This window comes from Plectropomus leopardus, chromosome 13 (genome assembly GCF_026936395.1).
Source record: "Plectropomus leopardus strain MGB_pleo_1.0 chromosome 13, ASM2693639v1, whole genome shotgun sequence".
NCBI classification, from domain to species: Eukaryota; Metazoa; Chordata; class Actinopteri; order Perciformes; family Serranidae; genus Plectropomus; species Plectropomus leopardus.
Window position 1 is genome coordinate 19,606,024 of NC_142188.1, and position 15,667 is coordinate 19,621,690.

The 15,667-nt window shown below is 38.4% G+C and overlaps 1 protein-coding gene across 1 annotated transcript; it reads right to left on the bottom strand.

Annotated features, from left to right (window-relative positions):
• Nucleotides 1–2,014: 2,014 nt before the first annotated feature.
• Nucleotides 2,015–15,486, bottom strand: bmp5 (bone morphogenetic protein 5). The gene is made up of 7 exons (XM_042502042.2): nucleotides 14,339–15,486; nucleotides 11,159–11,351; nucleotides 5,853–6,001; nucleotides 5,325–5,522; nucleotides 3,791–3,867; nucleotides 3,563–3,673; nucleotides 2,015–3,415 (listed from the first exon to the last, which is right to left on the bottom strand). The coding sequence occupies exons 1-7, from the start codon at nucleotides 14,817–14,819 to the stop codon at nucleotides 3,266–3,268; spliced, it is 1,359 nt and encodes a 452-aa protein (XP_042357976.2). The 5' UTR covers nucleotides 14,820–15,486; the 3' UTR covers nucleotides 2,015–3,265.
• Between the last annotated feature and the right edge of the window lie 181 nt (nucleotides 15,487–15,667).

Genomic DNA, 15,667 nt, shown 5'->3' on the forward strand with positions numbered 1-15,667 from the left:
TACATGGAGCCCACATAACATCTGGGCAGGCCGGCAGCCACTGCTTTTAATTAAGTGAAATACAGTCACTCAATGTTCTGCCATGTCAGAGAAAAAAAATGTTATAGAAGTGGGAGGGAGGTGGGGAGAAAAAGTGCAACAGTACATATCCTGTGTCCAGTGAAGGTCAACACAGTTGTGTAAATAAATATTAATCCTTAACCTAATCCCTAGATTTCCAAGACCATTGAAAAACCATGCGTAACCAAAGAACTTCTCTGGAAATTTGCTCACATTTTCTCTTTAAATTCTGCTTTTCCCAAATGAGAAGGAAATGCATCAACACTCCTTCAGTTTAGTTTACGGTTTCTTGTTTCTGGGGACAACATCCAAAACATGAGATTAAGAATGCAAGGAAGCAGAGTTGTGCCATACACATTTGAGAAATCTTTAAGCGTTAAGTGTTTAAGTTGTCTTGACATTAAAATTTAAATATGAAAAAAGAGTTTAAGTTACACAAAAAGCAAAAGCAAAGAAAAGGAAACTATACTCAACCTTTAAATGTTGCTTTGACTAATGTTATCTAAACTATGTGTACTTGAAAGTAAAATACAGAAAACTGTAAATTTTTGTTGACGGCAAAACATTTTTGTGTGAAGCATAACTTCGCAGTAACAGAAGTAAAGTAAGTCAACCAATTTTTAGCATTTCATTGAACAAGAAACTGAGTGCTTGTCATGTGAACATGAAACATTGAGTACATATTCTATGCAACCGCGTTACCATAAGTCCTGTAACGTGTGTTTTTCACACATATTTGTTACCCATTAAATGCAACCCACAGAGGTTAAATGCAAGTAATAATTCCCCAAACCCGAAAAAGTTTGTAAAGGAAGCTGCCTTTTAGCCTTAGCTCAGCTTAGCAGATAGAGCTAATGTGACAAAAGTCCCATAAAATCTATTTTCACACATATTTCTCTCGCATAAATACACCCAACAGGGATTAAATATATATTTAGTAATTCCCCAATAACATACTTTTAATCCAATTTCTACATGCAATTGCTGGAATGGCTTTGAAATGGACATATTTATGTTTTTTTTCTTGATGGGCGTTTATCTGTACACTGTAAATGAAATTACAATCAATAAGTGGTGCTGATTGGTTGGTTATGATGTGAATCCTTGACAAACAAGTTGTCCAGGGACAACACTTAATATCAGATCGTGCACCCAAAAACAATAATGCCTCCCACCTCAGCTATCGCTGGCTGAGAGGCACAAAAATGATGTCAAGCCCACAAGGTATCCGTTTTATTGTTAAGGGAACATAAAGTTTTTATGTCATTTTGACAGTCTGGAACATTTGTATGGATTTAACAATAAAATTTTGTGTTATAGATGGATTGGGGCTTACAGTGAGATCTCCAAGACCATTGAAAATCCTTGCGTAACCAAAGTACTTCTCTGGAATTTGCTCGCATTTTCTCTTTTAATTCTGCTTTCCTGAGTCAGGAAAGCAGAATTAGTTTAGTTTACAGTCTCCACTTTGTTTCTAGGGGTGAATCTTTGCTCTGAGCAGATAGCAACATCCAAAACATGAGAATGCACATAAATCATGTGATGGATGGTATCTTTCCCCATAATCAGGAAGGGATTGCTTATGTAAATGATATACTGTTCTCTGCTGGCAGCCTCGTGATAATCGCCCTTTTGGGTTGTCTTTGGAGGACGCGGCACAGCTTTACTGCTAGCTCTGTACCACTAGCATTACCACTCCCCGAGAGCATGTCATCAGGCTCCCTGGGTGGACCCCTAGTTTATATCATACTTGTCAAACATTTATAAATCTGAGACGGTAGTCCGGCAACAGTGTGTAAAACATCCGCAGAACTCCAAACAGACACGAAAGGAGAACTTGAATCTGAAAAAGGCTGCAGCTAGAGGAGGAAAAAAAATCTAACAAAAAACATATAGTTTAGGGTGATAAATGGAGCAAGAAAGCTGTGAGGTCAAGTGAAGGCAAAGCACAAGATAAGGGTTTTCAAGTGGTACATTTATTAAAATACACAACACTCTACATTAAGATATACTTTCCCCAAACATAAGATGGAATGAGTGTGGAGCAAAGACGTTTGTAGTCCACAGAGGAATGACAGGACAGTGTTTATGGAAGAGATTTACATAAATGTTTAAAAAATGACACAATTTGCAAAGCATTCATAAGCAAACACTCAACAGTTTCATTCCAGACGGACATAATTCCCGTATGTGAACACACTCTTTTATAAAATAACAAAAAAAAAAGCTGGCTCGGAAAAGGTGAAACAGTATCAGTGCTGAAAGACAGTGGCAGCTTGAAAATACCTTTGGGCAGTTTGGTTTACATCAGGGAACACTCACTTTTTTTTCCCCCACTGATCCAATCAGATTTTTTTTAGCAGCCTGTTGACGTTGTGATATAAGCGCTTATAGCATCATCTGGCCAGTGGCGCCCCCAGAATTTTCTTTATAGTGGTGGCTAAATGGGGCTACTTTAAGTATTGGAGTGTCAAACCAAAACCAAAAGCCATAACTGAATTTTAGGAATATGCTTATTCTGTTGAAGTATATATTCTAGTTGAAAACTATGTCAGTAGGAGAGTTAAGGAATCACAGACTGATATATTTTGGTTTCTTATTGTCGTTATCTCAAGATAGCACTACCTTTGCACTAGTTCTAAAAATGAGCGCCCCACAGCCTCTTAAAAACAGTATTACAGACATTATTACAGTCTCCCTTGTTTATCAAATTAACTTGTGATGCTGCGTTTTGTGACGTTATTCTGTATGTGTCAGTTTTTTGTAATTGTTTTTCCATAATGGAGCACACGGACAAAATTAGCATTGAAGAAAAAAATTGGACATCCATGTAAATATTTTTAGCTCAGTTAACATTTACAGCACAAGCAAATTGTAAAAGGAGAAAAAACAAGCAGACGGGGAAGCGATCTCATGTATCATGATGACTCCAGTGAATAGTTAACACATAAACCTTATCATACAGACGTAACTAAGACGGAGTATATGCCAACGGACACAAAAGTTAACTGATAACTGACGGTAAAATCAACATTTTGTTCTAATCATTTAAATATCACAATATTCAGTGCTATTTTTAAAAAAGAAAATAAATTAGATAATAAAACTTTTTATACATAATACTGTACATCACATCACATCTGCAGCAGATGTGTTTTCCAGCAATTCCCACACCAGATAGTATAAATTAAAGTTTACGTGGCCACTAATGGCAACCACAAGACCTAACTACCATATTTCTATATTTCTTGAGGATCACGTTTGAGCTGTCATCAAAGTAAAGCACTGATATTGCGTTGAGCTTGGTCGGGGCACAGCATGGCTTTGGCACGTTGTCAGGAAACATTAAATGGACCTATAAATGAAAGCATTAAGTTGGTTTCAAAGAGGTGCAACAGCAGCGAGTTTCAAATGAATTAGAACTGCTAAGAACATTATGGTAGCTCGTAACATGATTTTTATTGATATACACATAATCCAACGCCGTCTACAGAACGCTTACCAGGGTTTGCACAATTGCATGATTTGTAGCATTCATGTGTGCGTTGAGTGGAAAAGAGCATTCGCCATCACAGTAAAAAGCAGCGTAGCCCTCAGGTGCAATAATCCAATCCTTGAGAGAAAATGAGCCTCCTTTATGACACCTTATTACCTCAGATTTAAAATGTGCTGTTCATTGAGTTACTGCCATTTGTTACAAGTTCTGTAATGTGAGATACAGCTGCCTTACCTGCCAGCCCAAGTCACGAAAACTGACGTAAAGTTCATGCTTCTTGCAGGCTTGCTTCTGTTCACTTGTGTTGTAATCTGAAAAACAGTGGCACAGAAGTCTGTAAAGCTTCTGATGCACCAGAGATGCATATATACATATAAAATACAGACTTTAGTCTGTACAGCAGTACAAAAGATTATCCCATAATAGCATACATTTCCTATAAATGGTATACTATTAAAAAACAGTGGATGGTCATTACATTTGAAGTTGCAGGCATTTTCTTTCCCATATCAGTGTGTAAAGGTCATATATCCATATAACAATCAGATTAATTAAGAGGAGTGTAATAATACAAAAAACTTGCCTAGCTCATTATTATTCCAAGAAATAACTATTAATTAAAGAGATGTATAGGGCAGTGCTCGGACTGTGCTGCTATCCAATTATTTTTAATTACTGACAATCTGGCCGATAACTGTAGAGATATCTGCTGCTGGAAATAAAGTTAGTTAGTCTCATTAATGAATGACAGTCTGATGGAACGATGGTCGTTAGCAGAGCAAAACAATGTCAATAAAATGCATCTAATTAAAGGTCCAGTGTGTAGGATTCAGTGCCATCTAGTGGTGTTATTAAAGAACTGAAATTTCCTCTGTGTACAAAGCTTTACGGACAACTACAATGACACAAAAACACAAGTGTCTTCTTTCTAGTGCCAGTGTTTGATGTGTCCGTTTTTGGCTACTGTAAAAAATAAATAAATAAACAGTGAAAAGCGGTCTGTATCATTCTGAAAGGTCAGCTTTTTTCAAATCAGCGTGGCTCTGTTCAAAAATTTGTTTCAAAACAAAACTCCTCATCTCCTAAGGCACGGGTGTCCAACTTTTCTGAATAGGAGCCAGACTGAATAATGTAAAAATAACTTGGGGCCAGCTGCTCCCCACATCAAATGGGTTAATAAAAATTATTTTGAAACTCACAAACAAGACAAATGCAGCTGTTCTTTCAGTGAAAATGTACTAAAAATAAATAAACTATCCTCAACTCCTGAAAGCAACAGCCCTTGCTGTCATCTTCTTTGCTGTGGCCATGTCTGCAACCTAGTAGAAAAATGTCTGCTGTTGTAACTGTTGTTTATTTACCGTCTGTTTATGAAAAGACATTAGTTCCACCTGCAGAGTTTGTAACTGATGCATATCTACAAACTCTGCAGCAGTGCGGCCATCATGAGGTGAATCCAAAAAATGGAAAATGAACTCCCTTGATATCAGTATTGTGTGGAGGGCCAAAGTCAAGCCGATGGTGGGTTAAAATTAGTTTGTGGGCCACGTTTGGTACCTGGGACTTTGTACATGCCTGTCCTTAGGTAATTAAAACACAACAATTCTTACTTTCAGATTATTGTAAACTAATGAAAACATGATATGAATATGATAAACCAGTCCTACACACATCCTATCCTACACACTGATGAAATGTGTACAGGATAAAAGAAATTATTGAAAAAAACTATTGTAGCATTTTAACTAAAATATAAAAGTGCACATACCTCCAGTTTTGGGTGCCCTAGATGATTCTTGTTGATTTGTCGATTTATTGCGATTGTGGTTCTTTTTTTTCCCACCAGCAGCTCTGACAGAGCGAAGCAACACCCCACTGGCCTTGAAGAAAGCAACCAGGAAAGGCTGTTTGGACTGCGGCCCGTTCCTCCCAATGATTCCAGCAGATTTTATGTTGATACTTCGGCCTTTAAAAAACAGGAGGTAAATAAAACTTTCTGATTTTTGTATGAATTTATGACTGCTTTCAAGGTTAAGTCTTAATAAATCCTTGGTCAAGCCATTTATTTTTAGCCTTTTTTGTGTGGATTCATGGCCATTTATCGGTGGTAAATAAAATAGTCCACAAATTGTCAAATATACAAGTCACATTTGTCCTGAATTCAATTAAATTATTACTATTATAATTTTAATCAAATGCAGACTTTGTGGATTTTTCTTGACTTCCTGATCTTTTCTAGCTTCCAAGAGTCTGTTTAAAGTAAAACTAATTAAAAAAGAAACTGAACTTCACTTGCCATCTACGGTCTCCACGCAGAGCTGCAGGCCAAGGTTCTGCTGTGGGTTCATCACCCAGTGGTTACTGGTGGCTGTGATGTCAAACACTAGCCAGCCGCCATCTGATGCCTGGACCTTTTTGGAGTCAAGCAAGAATGTCTCTGCATCTCTGAAGGTGAGAAGAAACAATGACACAAAAACATCTGCATTAAATCAACAGTTAAAATGATGCACACTCAAAGAGCCACTACACACATGCAAGCAGCACCTGCTGTTTCCAGCAAAAGCAACATATGTATCCTAATTATTTAAAATATATCAGAATTCACTGAAAACTTATTTAACCCTTTAAAATCTGGTTCGACATTTGCGTTGTGCTGCGTTGGGGCGCCTCACAAGCTATTTGACCATTTGAAATCTGAGCAAATTGGTTTGGTTTCTTTAAAAAAAACATGGGGAAACAAGACAATGACCAACTTGGCCAGATGTGTCCCACAATTTGCAAGAAATTGGGAAAAGGTGACAAAGAATATTAGTTTTAAAAATGATGGGGGGTTGAATTATCAAAAACTAGGGAAAATGCCCAGAAAAATATATCAATAATCATTATTATTATATATTTAAAAGTATGTTACAGGAAAAAAATGAACAGATATTTTGTCATTTTAAGCAGTTTTTTGGGTCATTTTCTTGTTTGTTGTTGTCTGTTCTTTTTTTTTGCTTATTTTCAGGTAATGCTCTTTTAATGTTTTACTTTTTTTTGGCCATCTTGTTAATTTGTGCATTGCCTTGGTTGTTTAATTATTAGTCTCTGCAGGTATATCAGTTTTCAAAATTATTCATGAGATTCAGAGAGGTTTGAGTGAAATGCATGTGGTCACTTTACTGCTTCATTATAAGCATATTACAAAACCTCAGTGCTCCAGAGCATTAAGCTCTAGAACAAATTAAAACTGCCTGTGCACCTTAATGTTGCATAGCTTTAATGGGACACAAAAAAGAAACCACATGCTTCTTTGAGGGCATTTAAACTGCGTCCAAGAGGTCTTAATCAGTTAGAGTGGAGCAGATAAACGAGGTATCAATGACTGATCACAAATGGATGCTTTAGCCCAAACTCTGCAGCAGAGGCCAAAAATCTGAGAGGCTTTTATTAGTTTCTTCATCTCTTCTTTTGAAAATTGTTCCCTAAAAAGGCCTACATTATTAAAAACTGGTGATTTGGTGTGTAAGAGTAATTTGGTCATTTTCGTACACCAGCTTTGTACTGGAGATAAAAAGAAAGCAGCGGCGCTATTGTTGAAAAAGCTGTGACTTGTAATAAACTGCAGAGTTGTGTGGTATTAAACATGTGCCAAGATTTCGGCTATTTGATGGGCAAAACATTTCAGGAGTTATGAATCATGTATATCAGCCCTGGTGTATTTTTAACATGAGCCTGACATAAGGCATCGATCAGTGCTAAGTTGAAAAAGCCCTGCTTGGCAATTTGCATTGGATTCCTTTCAAGGGGCAGATCGGATAAGGCAGCGCCTGTTCAGTTTTGTGGTTACACGGTGCTGGTGGGAGAGAACCAAGAGTTTCCATGTGGCCTCAATAGTTCAGGAATTATTCATGTGTTTATTACAGGTGTAATAAAACTCAACCTCATGTGGAGTTCCACATTAGGTCAATGGTTATGAGTGACATACTGGTGAACTTCCTCTTTGAAAAGTCCAGCATTAAGCTCATATCCTGTGATAATTTAGTTTGCGTAGGTAAGAATTCACTATTCCCATAGCCATATCCAAGAGGAAAGTACTTATCCTGCCCTTCATCTGTGATTACTGGATGTACTGTTCCACAGAGAGTGCGTTAAAGTGAGTGGATACCAGGAAAAGAGGTAACTTTTCTTTTCAGGCAAGTCTGTCCCCTGCAAAATTATGTTCTTTTGCCACTATTTTCCATTTGCAATTTATGTTCAGCAGCAGAGTTCAGTAGCAGTGCAGGATATACTGTGACATTGATATAGTGGAGTGAGAGTAGGTCATGGTGTGTAGCTGTCTTACGTTAAAAGTACCCGGTGGAGTTTTTGACCACTAGTGCTGTAGACATATTAAGCAATAAGTTTTTAAGAGGTCCTCGTTTTGTTGCGTTCATGTGCTCAAGGACGATGTTTCCCTGATCGACAGTTAGTGACAATCAAGAAGCAAAATACTTTGGAATATGCCAAGAACAGCATGGATGCAACAACCCGATCTCATCCCCACGGCATCAAATATGGCAGTTTGGTCAGCAGCCCTCAGCATGTGATACTGATGCACAAGGCAATGTTTTAAGATGTACTCAGGCTTTCAAATAACTCTAGTATAAACCCATGCATGGCAATGAAGTAATATTAAGAGCGACTATTTCTGAGTATGGTGGGTGGAAGGCTAGGTTGATGGGTTCAAACAAACATAGGACTTTGAGTGAGGAGACAGCTGTTCATGTCCTGTGTGAAACGAAAAACTGACAGAGTTTTCTATGACCAGGTAATGTAGTTGACGTCAAGTGACATTCATCATATATGCATATTAATACATAATATACTCATGAAATTTCTTAAGTAAGTGAAGTTATGTAATAGAATTAGTTATTTTAACCCAAGCAATGATGTTTTTTTTTTTCAAAACATAACCTAATACACTGTAAAGCCCTCTGAGGCAAACCATGTTTTGTAATAATGGGCTCTATAAATAAAATTGAATTGAATTGAATAAATAGTTTAGTTGCCTAAACCTAAAGTAGCTGCTACGTACATTTCCTGCAACAAAATAGAAGTTTATTTTGAAAGGACACTGTAGAATCAAAAACTGATGCTAGAAGGGTACCTACAGTGTTACAGCTTAAAGTGCAGGGCCACTGGACAAGCTGCTATTTGAGAAGTTAGGAGTGAAAGGATGTTAATACTATATGTTTCAAATTCTGACAAAAACTGTCTCTGCAAATGTTTTAAAGGAAAGGAAATACATTCAATATGTTAATCATACTTCAATGATAGTATAAACAATGACACATGACTTTTTTGTTTTGATAAATACTCTACACGTTCTTTTTAACACCACCATCTCGACGTCAATCTTACAAGTAATGAGTAAGTAGTAGGAGTTTACTGCAAAGGGAGGTGAGGGGAGACGGTCTTTGGCTGGACATGACGTGGGGGCTTTGCTGTTGGTGTGAATGGTCATCTTAAATCCTTAAGATGCCCCAAAAGAGTGGTTTAAATTAGCTACATAAACCCACTAACTTACTGCTAACTTGACTATGCTTAAGTTGCAGCACAAGTGGACTTCGTAGAAACTTTAAACTATCGACAATGATCAATTCTTGTATTTTGTACTAACATTCTGTCTGAAATGTTTAAGAAAAACAGGAAAGAAGAATGAGCATGGCTTACAAAATAATAGAACTAAAATAAAATAAAATTAATCGTGGCTTTTTAAGTTGAGGGAAAAAACTTGAGCAAACTTTTAAAAATCACACACTAACATTTCTTCTAAGATTTCTTGCACTGGGAAACAATAGTTCTTCTTTGTGAACACTAACTCAAACCCACTACTCCCCATAAAAGCATGTGTGAAAACTTAAACTGAGCAGTCTTCCCCTTTAAGATGGCAGAGTCCATTGACTTGGACCTTTTCAAAGCCCAGGAGGGCCATATCTCCCCTTCAATCACCCACACACATTTTTGGCAAGTAAATGTGGGCCCACTTTTAAGTACACCCCTGTGTATTCAGCTATGTCATGGTTTAAACTTCCGGAATATTGTTAAGACAGGCAGGTGGCGGGCATAACAGTGACCACGGGAGCACCCAAGGGAGCCCCTTCCCCCCCTATTGTGGGCCCTCATGGTTTCATCTGGCCAGCTTGGCAGGCAACACAAGACGAGTGATAACTGATGGACCTTCCAAGCTTCATAAGTGGCCAACATGCTAATGGAGTTCTCTTTATCCGAGAACTATATTTGTAAGGCAGACATGGTGCGAATGAAGGAGAACAGAGTTGGAGATAGAAGGACGCTCTGTGCGAGTGGAAAGTTTTAACTGTGCAAGACAATAGCTGTTGGACTATTTAACTGTGAAATAAAATAACTGCATAGGGTTTAAGTGCTCATTGGGCCTCTGTCGGAGTGTTACTGGACTACAATTTCTGATAAGATAGCAGCATTTTAATGTGTTCGCTTCGTAGGTTGACCTTTTTTAAACTACTTTATATATTTTCGTAGTCTTGACAATAGAAGCTGGTCATATGTTTTGTTTGTAAACTCTAAATTTGAAGTAACATTTACTACTTGTGTCAAAAAATACTTGTAGTAAAAAAAACATCCAGGGGTGTATTAGTGGAGGAAAAATAGGACTGATTACCCAGGGACCCAATGGTGGAGGGGCTTGAAAAGCCTTAAATGAAAAGTTTGAGGGGTTTTTTTTGCAATTGTTTTAATTTATCCTTTTTTTAAATTTAGTAATAACTGCCAGAACTAAATTAAAATTGGCTGGAAGTTGTTTAAAAGAAATAGTGGAAGATCTCAGAGGTCCCTCTTAACCTTTACAGACACAAAATGGTTTAGTCCATCTTCACAGATTTGTCTCTAAACATAGCTAAAGCGAAGTGAGCAGGCTGTTCTCACAAATTGTGTCTACATTTTCCTATGAAAAATGAAATCAACCAAATTTGTGCAAATTCCACATATTTTGAAAGGCTACTATCACATGACTAATACGCTCATGGGAGTACGCAAGGAAGCAGCCGAGCAATGTAAGGAGGCAGGTAGGGGTGGCTGATAGTTTACAAAAAAGACTTTCCCCTGCCGAGTCTTGTGAGCTTTGAGTCATTTTAGGGTACATCCTCACCATGTTTCTTTTTCTCAACCTTACCATGGTAACTATTATCGCCTAAACCTCCGTAACTTTACGTTAATTACATAAGTGCACATTAAGGATGTAACATAATTCAAAGGCCACTAAATTGTTTGATATCATGTAAACTGTTAACTGAAGTGAGTGTCTGCTCGTCATGTCTTCCCCTAAGAAAGGGAAAACCAAAAATGAAAATAGAAAGGGTTCCAAAAAAAAGAAAAGAAAGTAAGGAAAGGGAATGAGAGCAAACTGACTTTGTTGGGGAAAAAAATTCAAAAGGTGCATAGCAGAGACGTGGATCGAGAGAAGAAGGGGGGTGGGGGGCCACAAAGACGTTTAAAGTAGCAGAAAATAGAAACACTCAAGTTCAAGTACGTCAGAGCTGCAATAAGGTGCAGTACTTGAGTGAACTGCCTTTAATGTCAGTTTTTGGTTGATTGGGTACTTACTTGTTCTGATATTCCTTGATGACTTGATATATGGTGACCTTCAGAGTAACGTTGTCGTAGCGAGCATGACTTCGGTCCTTGTAGATCCGAAACTCTGCAGCAGTCACTGCCTCTCCGTCCGGGATCTGAGTCAGATCAAAACGGAACTCCTTGTAGTGCCTCCGTTGGTGAGAAAAATCTTTATCTTTCTCCACTGGGAAGGAAATACATTTTATGAAGAATTTCATTTTTACTGGCAGCAAAGCTCACACACATGATCAAAAAATATGACTTCAACTCCTGAACCTCTGCGTGCGTCGCTCTACAGAGAAAATATGCCAGCATTAATGCACAGAAAAAGAGTAATTTATCACATCTTCTTTTACATTCCAGGTCCAATCCAAACATTTTGACTACCAACAAAAGCACTTTCCAGTTCATTAAATCAGTCAACTGAATACAGGTAGCAGCTCCCAGACAGGCCCTCCACTGTGTGCCTAACTGCATTCTCCAGCCATGATGAATGGGCTGTCAGTTAAGAAAAACAGGCTGATTTCAATTAAAGACACTTTCGTCTGCACCTCAAGTGAGAGAAAAGACCAGACAGGATTCTTCAACATCATGTGAGCGTCTCCTCTGACCTCATTTCTGACCTTTTACTGACCTCCTGTTGGTTTCGTACAAAGAACGTTTAACGACCCTTAACCTTTGAAGTAAATATTTCTATATAATGAGATATTTTTTAAGGCCTGTCATTTTCGAGAATGTTTTCACATAGGTTTGATTATTTTACATTTTGCTGCATGGTAATAAATACAAGATGTAGAAATGAAGTTTTTAAGGGGTTGCACCTATTTTTGTACATAAAGTAAAGCTTCTCCGGGTCTCAAATAATCAAAGCGTCAGGATCAATATCGCTGACAGAAGATACTTTAATGCTACTAAAGAAAGTGGCCACTAATTGTCTCACATCCCGGCCGAGTAGCAGAAAAGCGGCATGTGGCCCGGGTCAGTGGATTTTCTGACGTCCCTGGTGATATCATGCGGTGCATTTCACTGATATTTTATCGGGAGAGAACGCCTGTGGTTACTTAGCACAAGCAGGTCAAAAGTCAGGTCTGACTTTTACCCAGCGAGCATGTTCCATTATATTAGCCACAGGCAGTAATCTGAAGCAGAGGTGCCACTGAAAGCACAGAGCATCTAGCTTTAAAATAAAGATTAAATAATAATGACTCCACTCTCTGGTAAGCAGAGTGCATTTTTGACGTGTTGTGTATTACTAGGACAGAATTTTGTTAACAAGATTAATAAACGACTGGTGTGTTTCATCTTTGCTGTCAAAAGACTTCTTATTTACACAGCGAATGTTCAAATGGTTACGGTAAGCATATTAAACTATACGTGAAACGCCACATAGACATTTCTAAAACAGCTGAGGTCAGTAGCTATATTTGAATGTACTGTAATAAAGACAGAGCCCCATTGAACACTTCGCTGACAGTCCCCAGAACGAGAGCGGAGCTTTCAAGGCTGACAGTGTACATGCCCTGCTATAGCGGTAAGTGGAAACAGATGGGCTCAGGCCAAGGTGAGGGATTATACTCTCAAGCAGCTCGACACAAATTCATTTTACATGTTTTGCTCAATATTCAAAAAAATGAAATCCTTAAATCTACAATATCAACATTATCTAAAAAATATTTCTGGTGATTTTTTTTCATCTTTAATTAAGGACTCTGCAATACTGCGTCACATTTCATTTTTGAGTAACTTTCCATGTGACATGCCTTGTTATTTTAATCCTCGTTAAACAACTATAAATGCAACAAATAACTCAAATATGAAGGACAGAGCTCCCTTTTGGTGACAGAACCTTGAGAAATGAAGGCATCTGTCAATATCACTCCCCTTTTAACAACAGGAAATAATTTAGACCAATTTTCTCAAGGTCAGACAGTCATCTGATAAGGCGCTCTGAACTGCTGGGTTAAGGGTCGCTGCTACTGAACAAACACAATCATTATACAGATCAGCTGCCTTTTTAATAGGAAGCTGCACAAATTGATAGAGGTCAAAATGTTGGGCCTAATTCTGTTAAATACTGAATATTTCACACAAGACTAATTAAACTGAAGTGACTGAAAATGCACTTAAATGTTCACATTTAAATGTAAATATAAAAAAAAAAACACCAAGTAGTGACACTGAGTGAGAGTAAGTTGACAACTATGAGACTTCACCAAGATTTTTATATTTTTTAGGAAAAGGAAGCTCAGATATTCAAACAAAATCTACACGTGTCAAATTATTATTATTTTTTTTACAAAATTAATTAACTGCATTTAAATACTTAATAAAAATAATTAGACTTAATTAACTTAATCTCTCTGCAGGTTTGTTAAATGTGACTTAATGAATTCAAATGGACCTAACTCCTGAACTCTTGAAAGAGATCATGAAGACTTTAATGCTGCAGTTTTTGAGTTGCTTGTCAGCAGTAGATTGAACAAAATTGCACTTAATGTGCAAAAAAAACAAAAAAACAAAAAAATTTTCCTCAACGCAGATAACACCCATTTAGATAAAATCTCTAGTATACATTATTAATTTCTTTTACAGTGGAAGGGGTGAAGATAGAGAAATTAAGAGTTGGAGATGGAGCTGTTAAAACTTAGAGATGGGGTGTGCCATGCCATATCATTCAGGATAATATCAGTATAATTTCTGAATATGATTTTAAAAAAAAAATGTATTGTGATAACGTCAATATTCCAACATGTTCACATAAAGACATCATACCTTTAGGCACAGCAACAACAAACATGACTGAGAGCAAATTTGCTACCTGTTATTGTTTTTTGCAAACTTAAGAAATTCTACATTTTTTTTTCTTTTACTGAATATCTGAAGGCAAACTATTTATGTTGACATATAAAACTACAACGCTTATTTTATTGCAACTGCATGTTCTTATAGTTAATAATAAATAAAAAAAAAATTCAGTATTTTGTCATATCATCACGAATATCGTTATCGCACAAATACCCTCAAATATCGTGATATTAACATAGGCCCATATCGCCCACCCCTACCTAGAGACCCCTTTAAATAATATTAAAGCTTATTAATTCGATTAATTACTTAATATGTATTTAATGCAACCTGTTGAAAGAAATGTCACATTGTTATGCCACTTACCTAAATTGACAAAACTCATCACCATGTCGGCATCATTGAGGAAGTTGGTGTCGTGCGCGGAGGTGAGCGCGGGGCTGTGGCCTAACAGAGGGGCCGCTCTGTAGGGCTGAGCCACGCGGGAGTACTCGGCCTGCTGCGGGCTGTAGTAACCCTTCCTGGAGTGCCCTTGAGCCTTGGCACCGAAGCTCTTGTGCTGCACCCCCACCAGCTCCTCCTCCTCCTCCTCCTCCACGGCCATGGCGTTGTACAGGTCGAGCATGAAGAGCGGCGCGGAGGACGCCTGCTTCCCGGGAGAGAAGGGCCTCGGACGGTGAGGCAAGCCCAGGATGGAGAGGATCTCTCTCTGGATCTCCCTGCGCTCGTGATTGCGCAACCTCCTGTAAATAAAACTGGAGTGCACATGGTTGTCACTTAAGCCACAATGAGCGCAGGACAGAAAACTCAGGCAGCTCCACGCGAGTCCGAGCACAAGCGCTGTCATCTTGAGTTCACTTTGGGGTGTGAAGGTGAACTACATCGCACTTTGGGAGAAAAACTAAATTATACCTCTGCCAGTCATAGACTTCCCATAGTATGCAAAGGCACCACAACTTTCTCGGTGCAAACCGAGGAGGCTTTTAAGCAGTAAGCGCTTCTACAAATGAGGTGTCAGCTTGCAGGAAAGTCGCCGCTCCTCTCCTGTGCGTAAGGCTCCTCCAGCAGTGTTTACTCCTCCAGGGTCCATCCAAAGCCGTAGCCACACCGAGTATTTATGGAGCTGTGACCCCGTCCCTCACCTTACTCCTCTGTGATGCACAAACTCGTAGGTACGCCCATATCGTCGAGGGATAACCCGGAGTTTCCAGGGGATGAAATGAGTTGAACTGTGTCAAAAACGAACAGAGAGGACTCATGCCCCGGCTCGCTTTCTTCTTCTTTCCTTTTTTTTTTTTCTTCTTCTTCTTCTTCTCCCCCTTGAGAGAGTGCACTGGGGTTAGTTGCCCTCTGAGTCCATCCCACACTCAACTTTTGTTTTTGCATCCACCTCTAGCGGCAGCAATAAAACTTCAGCCCGGTCTCATGATGAATGTGGCGGCTCAGGGAGTGTAAAAGGAGACACTTGAAATCCGAGAGGCCGTCTTAACGAGTGAGAGAATAATGACAGAGGCTTTTAATCACCTCAACTTATTGGAGTCTGTGTGTTTATGGGAGAGGACTGCAGCTGCATTCAACACCAACAAGGATCTTTTCTTTTATCCTGTATGGGCTCAATCATTATCCACTGTAATGCTGTAAAATATGATTGTATTAAATGCACCAGCTAACAAGTGTACACTGTGAAATCTGACA

What these genes read in the sequence shown, in the direction of transcription:
- bmp5 (XM_042502042.2), bottom strand. Translation starts at nt 14,819, where the DNA reads ATGACAGCGCTTGTGCTCGGACTCGCGTGGAGCTGCCTGAGTTTTCTG. An exon ending in CTGCGTGGAGACCGTAGATG is followed by an intron (nt 5,523 to 5,852) that starts GCAAGTGAAGTT and finishes TGTTTTTTAAAG; the next exon opens with GCCGAAGTATCAACATAAAA. An exon ending in TTCGTGACTTGGGCTGGCAG is followed by an intron (nt 3,674 to 3,790) that starts GTAAGGCAGCTG and finishes TTTTCTCTCAAG; the next exon opens with GATTGGATTATTGCACCTGA.